This window comes from Heterodontus francisci, chromosome 27, assembly GCF_036365525.1.
Source record: "Heterodontus francisci isolate sHetFra1 chromosome 27, sHetFra1.hap1, whole genome shotgun sequence".
In the NCBI taxonomy this organism is placed as follows: domain Eukaryota; kingdom Metazoa; phylum Chordata; class Chondrichthyes; order Heterodontiformes; family Heterodontidae; genus Heterodontus; species Heterodontus francisci.
In genome coordinates this window covers 69,695,848-69,711,313 of record NC_090397.1, presented here as the reverse complement: position 1 = coordinate 69,711,313, position 15,466 = coordinate 69,695,848, and the positions used below count along the sequence as shown (strand labels likewise).

Here is a 15,466-nt window from a genome sequence, read left to right as displayed (position 1 = left end):
ATATGGTGACTTGGGTCTTAAATATCCTTTCCCACTGCCTTTATATTTTGATGCCACAGGATTAAAAATAAATCCCCCCACTCCTTGGATGATCCCCCTCTCCCACTGGCAGGCTCTGTTTCCCAGGCTGAGATGATCCTACTTTCCTGGGAAAACTGGACATTCTGACCATGTTGTCGATGCAGCTTCTGGTCTGGTCTGGCTTCTGGTAGTGTGACTGTAAATAGGTGCATCTCTGATCAGCCTGTCATCTGCGGGAAGTATAGTTGTTAACGGATGCTGTCATTTAAACGTTGCGGCAATTTATATTGCACTGTCTATATTATTGATGTTCTCTCCCTTTCCCTTTCTGTTTGTCTGTATTTTACACTTTAGATTTAAATGGTTTGAAACAAAATCAGGTTCCCAAGTGATTCAGTGGGCAAATGGATAAGCCCATCTGACGGAAAGCCAAAGGCGTCAGAAAGGATCCAAGTTCAGTCCATTTTCTGTGCTGTGTAAGCTATTCAGCCGATAGCCGGGGTCACTGCAATTAGGGGCGAGGGAATAAACCAGTCACTGGTTTCCATTCCTGATCAACATCCAGTAACTCCTGGGGGAAGATTTACGTAGCTATTAGGAAGGACAGAACAAGACTCCCTAAACAACAACAAATTACATTTATATAGTGCCTTTAACATAATAAAACTTCCCAAGGTGCTTCACAGGAGCGTTATCAAACAATATATGACACTGAGCTGCATAAAGAGATATTAGGTCAGATGACCAATAGATTGTTCAAAGAGCTGGGTTTTAAGGAGTAGCTTAAGAGAGGAAAGTGAGGTGGAGAGGCAGAGAGGTTTAGGGAATGTATTCCAGAGCTTGAGGCCAAGGCAACTGAAGGCACGCCACCAATAGTGGAGCGATTGAAATCAGGGATGCACAAGAATCCAGAATTGGACGAGCGCAGATATCTCAGAGAGTGTGGGGCTGGTGGAGATTATAGAGATAGGGAGGAGTGATGCCATGGAGAGATTTGAAAACAAGGATGATCATTTTAAAATCAAGACATTGCTTGACCGGGAGGCAATGTAGGTCAGTGAGCACAGGGGTGATAGAGGAACGGGACTTGGTGTGACCATGTGCTTCATGGTTGAATAGCATGCCTACTGTCAACCACTTATATGAGGTACATCCCCGATTTTAATCGTTTCACCATGGATGGCTGTGCCTTTAACTGCCTAGTCCCTAAGCTCTGGAATTCCCTCTCTAATCCTCTCCGCCTCTCTACCTTTCTCTTCTCCTTTAAGATGCTCCTTAAAACATATCTCTTCCCTGTTCTAATATCGTTGTATGTGTCTTGGCTTCAAATGCTGTTCAATAATGGTCCTGTGAAGGGCCTTGGGATGGTTTACTAGGTTAAAAGGTGCTATAGAAATGCAAGTTGTTGCAGTTTTTAGGACGAATGGCGCCTATGGAGTTCTATTTGGTGCGAGTCAGGAGAGAGAAGAAAAGGGAAGTGAAATGGATATAAAGGCCCCGATATTTACTGTGCTGGGATTTCCAAGCGGGGCAGGAGTTCTGGTCTGTGGAGTTGAATGTGATTTTATTTTAGCAGGTTCCCCACTCGGTGGCCAACCTGATTGACAGGCTTGTATCACTGTCAGGTGGGAACGCTGCAGCAGACGGAGCAGAGGCAGGTAGGTTACCTACCACTGGGGGTAAAGATTGCTGGGGGAGGAGAGGCGGTACAGTGTGGTTTGAGGCAGGGGACTGATTGTGGGGGTTGGGAGAGAGATCGGGGAGGCAGAGATGGAACAACTGTTGAAGGAGGGTCAGTGATATCAGGGTAGGGGATGTTGGGGGGAAGCGCTCCTCCTCCTCCGCCTCCTCCTGGCCCACAGCAGTGCTGGAAAGGGACTGAAGCCTTCCATGCAGGTTCATTAAAATATTTAAATGAGCGAGCCACCTCCTGGGAAAGGATTGGTTGGTCACCTCCTTCCCAGCTCAGAGGATCAGAGGTCACGCAGAAAGAATCAGCCAATCAGAAGGACATTAGGGGATATGGCGATAGTGTGGGAAAGTAGCGTTGAGATAGATGATCGGCCATGATTTAATTGAATGGTGGAGCAGGCTCGACGGGCTGAATGGCCTACTCCTGTTCCTATGTTTGAGACGAGTTGGGTTTGGGTTTGAGATTTTTATTAAATTTTAGCTTCCCACCCAACCCAAACCTACCTGTTTTTGGAGGTTAAAGTTCTTCCAAAGAATCTATATGAATGCCATGATATAATTTTATTTTGCATTTAAGCCAATCCTTTATTTAACAATCTAGTTGTTGAGCATCATTGAAGAACCATTTAAAAAATGTTTTCATTCGCCCCAGGGTTCAACCATTTACCCCTTTCTCAGGATGGTTGCGGTTCTGTGGCTGCTGGAATCCCTTTGGCACCTCACCCAGATTGTTTTATGTGTGAAGCCAGGTGATGAGTGATGTCCATTTATCCCACACGAGTCATCACAGCTGAACCTGTGAACATGCCTCTAGTTGTAAAACTCTAGGCAGCAACCATCTATTCATCTCTACAGTTGGGTTTCCATATCAAACACTGGAACCCAGGAGGCTTGTGTAGATTGGCTCCTGTCAGCAACTCGAAATGAGGAGAGTGACACACACAGGTCACTCCTCCAACCGGAATAAAATAGGTGAAGAATAACAAACCCCTTAGTAAATAGTAGATATTTCACCTTTCAGGGGTGAAAAGAAATAAAAGTTCTTTGCTCAGAAGTTCATTCAAGATTTCAGTTGTACATCTGTTGCTTTCTGTATTGGCCCTCTTGTTGAGGTTTTAATCTATCTAAAAATAATTCTGTTTGCAAATAGCAGCTAACCCTTGACAGTTACTTCCTTGCAAATAAATGGAAAATATTTGTGAGCTGACATCTGTAACTGGGAAGAACGTCTGGAAATAGCTTTCCAACTTGAAGTCACTGACGGTTTGGGAGAAAGCCTGGAACAGTATAATCTAAGCAGTTTAAAAGACTTTGGGGGCAGGAGGTCAGTTTCTTTGTTTATATCACAGGACCTTATGGCTTTAGAATTACTAGAAAAATGTGAGGCTTTTTTGTAGAAAGAAAAGCACAGACACAGATCTAGCTGTTGAGGCTATTCAGCTTGAGTAGTTAATCTTTGAGGTCAGTTCGCTCTAGTTTCCCATGTGTCGAAATGACAGCAGTATGTAAATGCAAATCACAGGAATTCTGTCAAAGTTGTAAGTACAAGTCGGAAGATGAGTGCTTCCATTTAGTAAAATGATTGTTTGGTTGTGTCTGAGGTATTATTAAAGGGTGTACTGGTAATTAACTGTTGTAAAACATACTTTAGTTACTCTGATGTAGTTGACTCTATGGAGTTAATTTGGATGTTGGGCGATATTGTCAGGGAGATCAATTTATTTCCATTGACTTCAATATTGGGAGAGATCTAAAATGGATGATGAATCCATATTGCCTGCCTTGTGTCAAAATTATCCCCTACATGAACTTCTTACCAAATGATGGTTAATAAAGCTGACAAAGGAACATGGGAACAGAAGGAGGCCATTCAGCCCCTGTTCCCCTATTCAATAAGATCATCGTTGATCTGTGACCGAACTTCATATTCCCGCCTTTGCCCCATATCCCTTAATACCTTTGGGTACAAAAATGTATCAATCTCAGATTTAAAATGTAATCATTGTTCCAGCATCAATTGCCATTTGTGGAAGAGAATTCCAAACTTCTACCATCCTTTGCTTGTCAACATGTTTCCTAATTTCACCCCTGAAAGGGCTGGCTCTAATTGTTAGACAACGCCCCCTCATTTCATACTGCCCAACCATTTTAGCTGAAATAGCAGTGCTCTGTTCTATGCCCATTCCAAAGACTAAGAATGATGATAGAGCTGCTTAATTTAAATATGTTACCCTCTACTTTTCTGCTCTTTGTTCTGATCAAAGTGGGGTTCAGTTCCTCTGGTTTTCCAGCGGCCGTCCGGAATCTCAGCTGCTGTTCTTCATGGGTAGGCCTATTTCCCCATTGAAGAGCATCCCAGAAATCCCCAATCATGTCATCATCAGAAAGCAGCATTGGTGCAGTTTCCAGCAGGAAAACAATGGTGAGAAAGAGTCCTGGCTGATTGTCTCCCCATCCTAGCCCAGGGACACTGAGGCTTGTTTTATCAACTTCTAGCCAACATTTTATAAAAAGGATATAGAGGTACTGGAGAGGGTGCAAAAAAGATCTACAACCTTGATACCAGAACTGCGAGGTTATACCTATCAGGGAAGGATGAGCAGGTTGGGTCTGTTTTCTCTTGAAAAGAGAAGGCAGAGGGGTGACCTAATGGAGGTCTTTAAAATTATGAAAGGTTTTGATAGAGTAGATAAGGAGAGGATTTTCCACCTGTGGGGAAGAGCAAAACTCGAGGTCATCAATATAAAATAGTCACCAAGAAATCACATTGAGAATTCGGAAGAAAGGTCTTTACACAGAGAGTGAGAATGTGGAACTCACTCCCACAGAGAGTGAGAATGTGGAACTCACTCCCACAGGGAGTGAGAATGTGGAACTCACTCCCACAGAGAGTGAGAATGTGGAACTCACTCCCACAGGGCGTGAGAATGTGGAACTCACTCCCACAGGGAGTGAGAATGTGGAACTCACTCCCACAGGGAGTGAGAATGTGGAACTCACTCCCACAGAGAGTGAGAATGTGGAACTCACTCCCACAGGGAGTGAGAATGTGGAACTCACTCCCACAGGGAGTGAGAATGTGGAACTCACTCCCACAGAGAGTGAGAATGTGGAACTCACTCCCACAGGGAGTGAGAATGTGGAACTCACTCCCACAGAGAGTGAGAATGTGGAACTCACTCCCACAGGGAGTGAGAATGTGGAACTCACTCCCACAGAGAGTGAGAATGTGGAACTCACTCCCACAGGGAGTGAGAATGTGGAACTCACTCCCACAGAGAGTGAGAATGTGGAACTCACTCCCACAGAGAGTGAGAATGTGGAACTCACTCCCACAGGGAGTGAGAATGTGGAACTCACTCCCACAGGGAGTGAGAATGTGGAACTCACTCCCACAGGGAGTGAGAATGTGGAACTCACTCCCACAGAGAGTGAGAATGTGGAACTCACTCCCACAGAGAGTGAGAATGTGGAACTCACTCCCACAGAGAGTGAGAATGTGGAACTCACTCCCACAGGGAGTGAGAATGTGGAACTCACTCCCACAGAGAGTGAGAATGTGGAACTCACTCCCACAGGGAGTGAGAATGTGGAACTCACTCCCACAGGGAGTGGTTGGATTGAATGGTACTGATGTATTTAAGGGGAAACTAGATAAACATATGAGGGAGAAGGGAATAGAGGGATCAAGATAGATGTGGAAAGATGGGAGGAGACTTGAGTGGATCATGAACACTGGCCTGGACTGAATGGCCTGTTTCGATGCTGCATATTCTATGTAGTATCTCTGTCAACAGCTGAGATTAACAAACTCAGAACAGAACGGAGTGGAGCCAAAGATTGCTGCTGATCTATGTGGCACACTGTGCTGTGCGTATCCCCAGTGAGCCTTCACGGGACCCAGGAATGTTTAGAGCTCCTGACAGACACCATTGCATTTTAGGAACAAATAAAATTTATAATATTCAAATTAGATAGAATTAGAGAATGGTTACAGCACAGAAAGAGGCCATTCAGCCCATCATATCTGTGTCACCTCTCTCTAAAAGCAACTCAGCTAGTCCCACTTCTCGCCTTTTCCCCATAGCCCTGCAATTTTTTTTCTCAAGATAATTATCCAATTCCCTTTTGAAAGTCATGGTTGACTCTGCCTCCACCACATTCTCAGGCAGTGCATTCCAGATCCTAACCATTCACTGCATAAAAAAGATTTTCCTCAAGTCGCCTCTGGTCCTTTTGTCAATCATCTTATATCGATGTCCTCTAATTCTCAACCCTTCTGCTAGTGAGAACACTTTCTCTCTATCTACCCCGTCTAGACCCCTCATGATTTTGAACATCTCTATCAAATCATTCTCAACCTTCTCTTTCAGGAGAACAGCCCCAGCTTCTGCAATCTATCATGGTAACTGAAGTCCCTCATCCCCAGAACTATTCTCATAAATCTTTTCTGCACCCTCTCCAATGCCTTCACGTCCTTCCTAAAGTGTGGTGCCCAGAACTGGACACAATACTCCAGTTGAAGCACAACCAGTGTTTTATAAAGGTTCATCATAACTTCCTTGCTTTTATGCTCTATGCTTCTATTTATAAAGCCCAGGATCCTGTATATCTTATTAAGTGCTTTCTCACTCTGCCCTGCCACCTTCAAAGATTTGTACACATAGAGCCCCAGGTCCCTCTGCTCCTGCACCCCCTTTAGAATTGTACGCTTTGCTTTATATTGCCTTTCCTCATTTTTCCAATCAAAATGTATCACTTCTCAGAGTCATGATTACGGCACAGAAGGAGGCCGCGTAGCCTATCAAATCCATGCTGCCACTCTGTAGAGCAATCCAGTCAGTCCCACACGCCGCTCGATTCCCATAGCCCTGCAAGTTTATTTCCCTCAACTGCCCATCCAATTTCCTTTTGAAGTCTTTGATTGTCTCCGCTTCCACCACCCTCAGAGGCAGCGAGTTCCAGGTCATTACCACTTGCCGTGTAAAATAGTTCTTCCTCACATACCCCCCTGCATCTCTTGCCCAAAATCTTAAATCTGTGTCCCCTAGTTCTTCTACCATCAACTAATGGGAACAGCTTATCTTTATCTACCTTATCTAAACCTTCCATAATCTTGTACACCTCTATCAAATCTCCCGTCAACCACCTTTGTTCCAATTAGAACAACCCCAGCTTTTCCAACCTAGCATTGCACTAAATTCCCTTATCCCTGGAACCATTCTGGTAAATCTCCTCTGCGCCCTCTCAAGGACCCTCACATCCTTCCTAAAATGAGGTGACTGGACACAAAACTCTAGTTATAGCCAAACCAGAGCTTTATAAAAGTTCAGCCTAATGCCCCTACTTTTGTACTCAATACCTCTATTTATGAAGCCCAAGATCCCATATGCTTTGTTAACTACTCTCTCAATATGCGGGACATTCTGAAGAGGGAGGGTGAGCAGCCAGAGGTCGTGGCACGCATTGGTACCAATGACATAGGTAGAAAAAGGGATGAGGTCCTGCAACAAGAATTTAGGGAGCTATGTAGCAGAATAAAAAGCAGGACCTCTAAGATTGTAATCTCTGGATTACTCCCGGTGCCACGTGCTAGTGAGTATAGGAATAGGAGGATAGAGCAGATGAATGCGCGGCTGAGGAGATGGTGCAGGAGGGAGGGCTTTAGTTTCCTGGATCACTGGGTCTGTTTCTGGCAAAGGTGGGACCTGTACAAGTTGGACGGGTTGCACCTGAACCGGAATGGGACGAGCATCCTTGCTGGGAGGTTTGCTCGTGCTGTTGGAGGGGGGGGGGCGAGGGGGGCGGGGTTAAACTAATTTGGCAGGGAGATGGGATACAGAGTGGAGGTACAGTAGCGGGTAATATAGAACAGAAAGTGAGTCTGTCTGGAAGGCAGAGCAAATATAGACCTGGTAAGGCACAAGTGAAAAATGCAAGGTTGGATTGCGTCTGTTTCAATGCAAGGAGTCTTTCTTCCAGTAAGGCAGATGAATTGAGGGCGTTGATTAGCACATGGGATTATGATATTATTGCGATCACAGAGACATGGTTGAGGGAGGGACAGGACTGGCAGCTCAATATTCCAGGGTATAGAATCTTCAGGCATGGCAGGGGGGTGGGGGGGTAAAAGAGGAGGTGGCATTGCACTGTTGATCAAGGAGTCAATTACTGCAGTAAGGAGGGATGATATCTGAGAAGGTTCCTCAAATGAGGCCATATGGGTAGAACTTAAAAACAAACAAAAAGGGGGCAATCACTTGGCTGGGTGTGTACTGCAGGCCTCCAAACAGTCAGGAAGAGATAGAGGAGCAGATATGTAGGCAAATCTCAGAGAGGTGTAAAAATAATAGGGTAATAATAGTAGGGGATTTCAACTTCCCCAATATCAACTGGGATAGTCTTAGTGCAAAAGGTTTAAAGGGGGCGGAATTCTAAAAATGCATACAGGAAAGCTTTTTGAGTCAGTATGCAGAAAGCCCTACAAGAGAAGGGGCAGTACTGGACCTAATCCTAGGGAATGAAGCCGGTCAAGTGGTAGAAGTGTCAGTGGGGAAGCATTTCGTGGATGGTGACCATAACTCTAAGATTTAAGGTAGTTCTGGAAAAGAACAAAGATAGACCAGAAATAAAGGTACTGAATTAGGGGAAGGCGATTTGAATATGATAAAACAGAATCTGGCCAAAGTGGACGGGGAGCAGCTACCTGTAGGAAAGTCTACATCACATCAGTGGGAGTCATTCAAAGAGGAAATAGTGAGAGTTCCGAGCCAACATGTACCTGTTAAGGTGAAGGGAAGGACTAACAGGCCCAGGGAACCCTGGATGTCAAGGGATATAGAGGATTGGATCAGGAAAAAAAAGGAGGCTTATGGCAGATCCCGAGCGCTGAAAACAGCGGAGGCCCGAGAGGAGTGTAGAAAGTGTAGGGTGGCACTTAAAAAAGTAATTAAGAGAGTGAAGAAGGGACATGAAAAAACACTGGCGGGCAAGATAAAGGAAAATCCTAAGGTGTTTTATAAGTATATTAAAGGTAAGAGGATAACCAGGGAAAGAATCGGGCCCATTAGGGACCAAAGTGGCAATCTGTGTGTGGAGCCAGAGGACATAGGTGAGGTTTTAAATAATTACTTTTCATCTGTGTTCACTATGGAGAAGGATGATGTAGGTGTAGAGATCAGGGAGGGGGATTGTGATATACTTGAACATATTAGCATTGAAAGGGAGGAAGTATTAGCTGTTTTAGCAGGCTTAAAAGTGGATAAATCCACAAGCCCAGATGAGATATATCCCAGGCTGTTATGTGAGGCAAGGGAGGAGATAGCAGGGGCTGTGACACAAATTTTCAAATCCTCTCTGGCCACAGGCGAGGCACCAGAGGACTGAAGGACAGCAAATGTGGTACCATTATTCAAGAAGGGTAGCAGGGATAAACCAGGTAATTACAGGCCGGTGAGTCTAACATCAGTGGTTGGGAAAATATTGGAAAAACTTCTGAGGGACAGGATTAATCTCCACTTGGAGAGGCAGGGATTAATCAGGGATAGTCAGCATGGCTTTGTCAGGGGAGACTGTGTCTAACTAACTTGATTGAATTTTTTGAGGAGGTGACTAGATGTGTAGATGAGGGTAAAGCAGTAGATGTAGTATACATGGATTTCAGTAAGGCTTTTGATAAGGTTTCACATGGCTGATTGGTTAAGAACCAAGAGCCCATGGGATCAAGGGCAATTTGGCAAATTGGATCCAACATTGGCTTAGTGGCAGGAGGTAGAGGGTAATGGTCGAGGGCTGTTTTTGCGATTGGAAGCCTATGACCAGTGGTGTCCCACAGGGATCGGTGCTGGGACCCTTGCTGTTTGTAGTGTACTTGAATGATTTAGACATGAATATAGGAGGTATGATCAGTAAGTTTGCAGATGACATGAAAATTGGTGGTGTTGTAAATAGTGAGGAGGAAATCCTTAGATTACAGGGAGATATAGATGGGCTGGGAAGATGGGCGGAGCAGTGGCAAATGGAATTTAATCCTGAGAAGTGTGAGGTGATGCATTTTGGGAGGACTAACAAGGCAAGGGAATATACAATGGATGATGGGGCCCTGGGAAGAACAGAAGGTCAGAGGGACCTTGGTGTACTTGTCCACAGATCACTGAAGGCAGCAGCACAGGTAGATAAGGTGGTTAGGAAGGCATATGGGATACTTGCCTTTTTTAGCCGAGGCATAGAATATAAGAGCAGGGAGGTTATGATGGAGCTGTATAAAATGCTAGTTAGGCCACAGCTGGAATACTGTGTACAGTTCTGGTCACCACACTATAGGAAGGATGTGATTGCACTGGAGAGGGTGCAGATGAGATTCACCAGGATGTTGCCTGGGCTGGAGCATTTCAGCTATGAAGAGGGACTGAAAAGGCTAGGGTTGTTTTCCTTGGAGCAGAGAAGGCTGAGGGGGGACATGATTGAGAGTACAAGATTATGAGGGGCATTGATAGGTTAGATAGGAAGAAACTTTTTCCCTTAGCGGAGGGGTCAATAACCAGGGAGCATAGATTTAGGATAAGGGGCAGGAGGTTTAGGGGGGATTTGAGGAAAGATTTTATCGCCCAGCGGGTGGTTGGAATCTAGAACGCGCTGCCTGAAGAGGTTGTAGAGGCAGGAACCCTCACAACATTTAAGAAGTATTTAGATGAGCACTTGAAACGCCATAACATACAAGGCTATGGGCCAAGTGCTGGAATATGGGATTAGAATAGTTAGGTGCTGGATGGCCAGCACAGACATGATGGGCTGAAGGGCCTGTTTCTGTGCTGTATAACTCTATGACTCTAATCTGTCCTCCCAACTTCAAAGATATATGCACATACATCCCCAGGTCCCTTTGTCCATGCACACTCATTAGAACTGTGCCATTAAGTCTGTATTGCCCCTTCCTATCCCTTCTGCCAATGTTCACTTTATGAATTAAATTTCAATTGTCATGTGTCCACCCATTCCACCAGCCTTTCTATGTCCTCTTGAAGTCTATCAAAATCCTCCTCACAGTTCACAATACTTCCAAGTTTTGTGTCATCTGCAAATTTTGTAATGACGCCCTACACACCCACATCTAGATCATTAATATCGATCATGAAAAGTAGTGGTCCTAATACTGACCCCTGGGGAACCCCACTGTATACCCTCCACCAGTCCAAAAAAACACCTGTTCGCAACTACTCTCTGTTTCCTGTCACTCAGACAACTTTGTGACCATGCTGCCAATGTCCCTTTTATTCCATAGGCTTCAACCTTTCTGACAAGCTTGTAATGTAGCACTTTATCAAACGCCTTTTGAAAGTGCATGTACAGCACATCAACCTCATTATTCTCATCAAAAACTCAAGTTATTTGAACATGATTTGCCTGACTTTTCTTAATTAATCCACTTTTGTCCAAGTGACTTAATTTTTCCCGGATTATTGTTTCTAAAAGCCTTTCCCCCACCGAGGCTAAACAGACTGCCCTGTAGCTGCTGGGCTTGTCCTTTTTAACAAGGGTGTAACATTTATAATTCTCCAATCCTTTGGGACCACCCCTGTATCTGAGGAGGATTGGAAGATTATGGCCGGTGCCTCCGCAATTTCCACCCTTACTTCCCTCAGTGTCCTCAGATGCATCTGATCTGGTCCTGGTGTCATCAACATTTAAGTACAGTCGGCCTTTTTAATACTTCCTCGTTATCAATTTTTAGCCCATTCAGTGTCTCAACTACCTCCTCTTTCACTATAACTTTGGCAGCATCTTCCTTGGTAAAGACAGATGCGAAGTAATCATTTAGTACCTCAGCTATGCCCTCTGCCTCCATGAGTAAATCCCCATTTAGGTCCCTAATAGCCCCCACCCCTCCTTTTATCACCCTTTTACTATTTATATGCCTATAGAAGATTTTTGGATTCCTTTTTATCTTGGTTGCCAGTATCTTCTCATACTCTTTCTTTGCTGCATTTAATTGTTTTTTCACATCCCCTGTGACCATTTGCCCTCAGATATTCCTTCATAAAATAATTCTAAGTCAGATTGTGCGCCCTCAGTATGCACAATTCTGTCTTTCAGCACAGTTCTCTGTGTGGGCTTTAAAATAAATCGGTGAACCTTTCAGAATATTTGCCATTTTTTTCAAAGTTGGCTTAGTGAATATATTCATCATCAGAACAAAAAATTTCCTTTTAGCGCGAGAATTGGCAGCATGCTATGACTACTGTGAATACCCCTGGGCTAAAGAGGAGAAATAAAAGCCAAGGCTCACTCTTCCCTCCTGGAAATGTACCTGTTTGTGGTCCCTGGGCCAGCATCAAATCAGGTTCAGGTGCGATGCCTATTGCAGTCGAATAGACTGCTGACACTCATCGATTAGACTCGCACATGAAAAACTAGCCTCTCTGGCTTGGATGGTGGCATCGGCAGAAGTGAGTCTAGGTGCCAATCAGCATCTTCTGAAGCAAGGAATAAACTCGAAAACTTCTTTCGTGTGAACAAGTTATGCATGAATCTTATTGCTTGCTTAATCAATTTTTGGGGGAAAAAAATACTTGATTAAAAACCATTAGTCTTCTGGATTTTTCTTTACATCGCTTTGAAAAGAAGGCCAGTAAATGTTCAGTAAAACCAGGCGATCATTTTGCCCATTTGACACACTAAGGTGAACTACACTACTCAAATGGAAATGTCACTGTTTAACAGAATGTCCTGTTTTTATTTGATAGGGAGGAAGAAATGTCAAAAATTTAATTTTTTTAAAAAAATTTATTTTTCTTGTACTGTTATACATTTACAAATACTGAATTAGTTCTGCGAGTGTGTTCGCTATATGCAACCAACAATAGCCTCTTTCAGTCACAGTGATATCACCTGAGCAATTAACACCTCCTGTAATGTACTTACCTGTCACCTGAGCAAGGATTGGATGATTGACATATTCCCTTCATTTTGGTGCAAAGAGTCAATCAAATGCAGCACACCACAAAACAAATGAAACTGTGACTCAGTGGGTAGCACTCCCACCTCGGAGTTAGAATGTTGTGGGTTTGAGTCCCTGCTGCGGAGAATTGAGTATAAAAATCAAGGCTACAGTACTGAGGGAGGCTGCATTGTCAGAGGCACGTCTTTTGGATGAGGCATTAAACCAAAGCTGCGTCAGCCTGTCAGGGGGATGCAGAAGGTCCCATGGCACTATTTTGAGGAAGAGCAGGAGAGATGTTCCCCAGTCTCCTGGCCAATATTTATCTCTCAATCAACATAACTAAAGCAGTTCATCTGGTCATTATCACGATGATGTTTATGGGAGCTTGCTGTGCTCAAATTGGCTGTTGCGTTTCCTACATTACAAGAGTGACTACACTTCATTCATGTAAAGCACATTGGGAAACCTCTGGTCATGAAAGGTGCTATATAAATGCAAGTCTTTTAATTTTCTGATTATCTTCAATAGAATTTAGTTTAGTTTATTTTAGAGATACAGCACTGAAACAGGCCCTTCGGCCCACTGAGTCTTTGCTGACCAACAACCACCCATTTATACTAATCCTACATTAATCCCATATTACCTACCACATCCCCACCATTCTCCTACCACCTACCTGCACTAGGGGCAATTTACAATGGCCAATTTACCTATCAACCTGCAAGTCTTTGGCTGTGGGAGGAAACCGGAGCACCCGACGGAAACCCACGCAGTCACCGGGAGAACTTGCAAACTCTGCACAGGCAGGACCCAGAACCGAACCGGGGTCCCTGGAGCTGTGATGCTGCCGTGCTGACCACTGCGCCACTGTGCCGCCCAAATTAGCTCTTCTGAAAATGCTGCAACCAGAGACAAATAAATACATGAAAGAAAATTAAATGATAAATAATTTAAAACAAAATTATAAAACTCTTTAGTAAGCACTGCACTTAAGGTGTGCCATGGGAAAAGTGTATGTTTTCTGTGATACAACAGATTAACAATTTTCTGTGACTTTAACATCAGAGAATACAAGCTATTTTATGGACAGATACACTTTATTTTGATGTGAAAATATAAATTACTTCTTCCTCTTTACGTACGTCTGCACTGTAACAAGTGAAGATGGTTGAAACAGAGTGATCTAAATCAAACTTTCGGTTATCTTAATTTATGCGCTCAATGGCCATGTTAAGATATGGACTCTGTAAAATCTCATGGCCCATATTTCAGGGAATGTCAAAGGCTGAGGTGATTGGCCAACAGTTTCCATTCTCAACAGGAAGAGAATGATTATAGAATGCAATTAAGAAGGAATTAGCTCCAGCAACAGAGCTATAATGTAATAACAGTGGAACAATATGCCATTTTATGGTTATGTTGTAAAGTGATTATTCTCAGATGCAAATTGACAGCCAGTTTAAAGTCTGCAATCGCTGCTTTGCTCTGTTTTATTGGTGCTGTGTGTACATACAGTACTTGGCGCCATTGACCCTAAATAGTGAAATGGAATGTCAGGGGAATGTTGGCAGTAAAACAACATAGGGAGTTAATTTTTCCCGGGACAGAATTCTGGCAGCCGAACAATCCAGCTGAAGTTTTGTGTGTTCCTTTTATGTATGTCGCGTTCCTATTGGAAAAACAAAGTGAATACTGGGAGTAGCCTTTTATTTGTCATGAGAGCCGTGCATGAAGGCACTTTATATTCTGAATAACTTGAAGATGCATTGTTGAACCTAGCCTCTGAAATTGATCTGGTTTCGATCCTGCTCTGGGTAGCTGATGAGGTCTCGGAAGAACACTTCTTAGGGAAAGAGGAAAAGTTGATGTTGGCTTCGACTCTTTTCCTTTGGCTCCAGAAATTATACACTGAGTAAAAAAAGATTTGGCTATCACTTGCAATTTACAGTATTGACAGAGGATCAACACTCAAGAGAATCAACATGAATTGATCGAGGTTTCAGTTACTGGTGCAATGGCTGCTGTGTTATTCAGCTTTGAAGATTTGCTTTATAACTGGGATAGTCTGGTTTGGAATCTTACTGCCCGAGCTCTCAGAAACTGGCGCTTTGGTAATCTCCGTGCAGTACAGCTGCTCTTGAGACCATGGTGTGTCTCCCGAGGTGTTTATCAGGTGGGGAAGTTCTGTTATTACCAGAAGTATATTGGCTGGCTATGCTTCCAGATCAAGACTGCATTACTAACACAATGCAGTTTCTGCAAAGCATATCCAAGTATTCATCTGTTGACAGGAAACTGGGGTGCGTTTTAAGACTTCAGAAAAATATACCATGCATTGAACATAGAGTTTATTCCAGCCAGGAGGCTGCCCTTATTATTACAAGTGCAATCATGCTCTGTTTTTTTCTTTATTTTCTTGAAATTAACTTGCACCGTAATTTAAAAGATTTCTTGCATATTAATAAACTCTTAATGACATCTACATATTTCAATTTGCAGACAGATGGCCAACAATCATAAGACGTGCATGATAAATTAAGTCATTTCAGTAAGTCAGCAATCTGAAATTCAAAGTTTATTAAGCACGGATCAAAGAGACTTGATACAGCAGTAGAAATCCATTGGCCAAATTTCGCACCTTTGCAGCTCACCCTGCTGTCTGAATGAAATGAGCAAAAACACACAAACATATGAATTAGGAGCAGGAGTAGGCCATTCGGCCCCTTGAGCCTGCTCTGCCATTTAATAAGATCATGGCAGATCTGATTGTGGCCTCAACTCCACTTTCCCACCGACCCCCAATATCCTTTGACT

General features: G+C 43.6%; 1 protein-coding gene across 5 annotated transcripts in view; it reads left to right on the top strand.

The window, feature by feature from the left end:
* The window catches only part of frmd4a (FERM domain containing 4A), a 688,700-nt gene that overhangs the window by 362,595 nt on the left and 310,639 nt on the right, over positions 1–15,466 (top strand). For 2 of the 5 annotated variants that reach the window (XM_068059567.1, XM_068059568.1), the window contains exon 1: positions 14,388–14,825. The exons of 2 other annotated variants lie outside the window; for them this stretch is intronic. In XM_068059567.1, coding sequence (XP_067915668.1) covers positions 14,667–14,825 — 159 coding nt within the window. In that variant the 5' untranslated portion in view covers positions 14,388–14,666. Of the gene's footprint in view, positions 1–14,387; positions 14,826–15,466 lie in introns of those variants that run through there. One more of the 5 variants, XM_068059570.1, reaches the window with a different exon arrangement.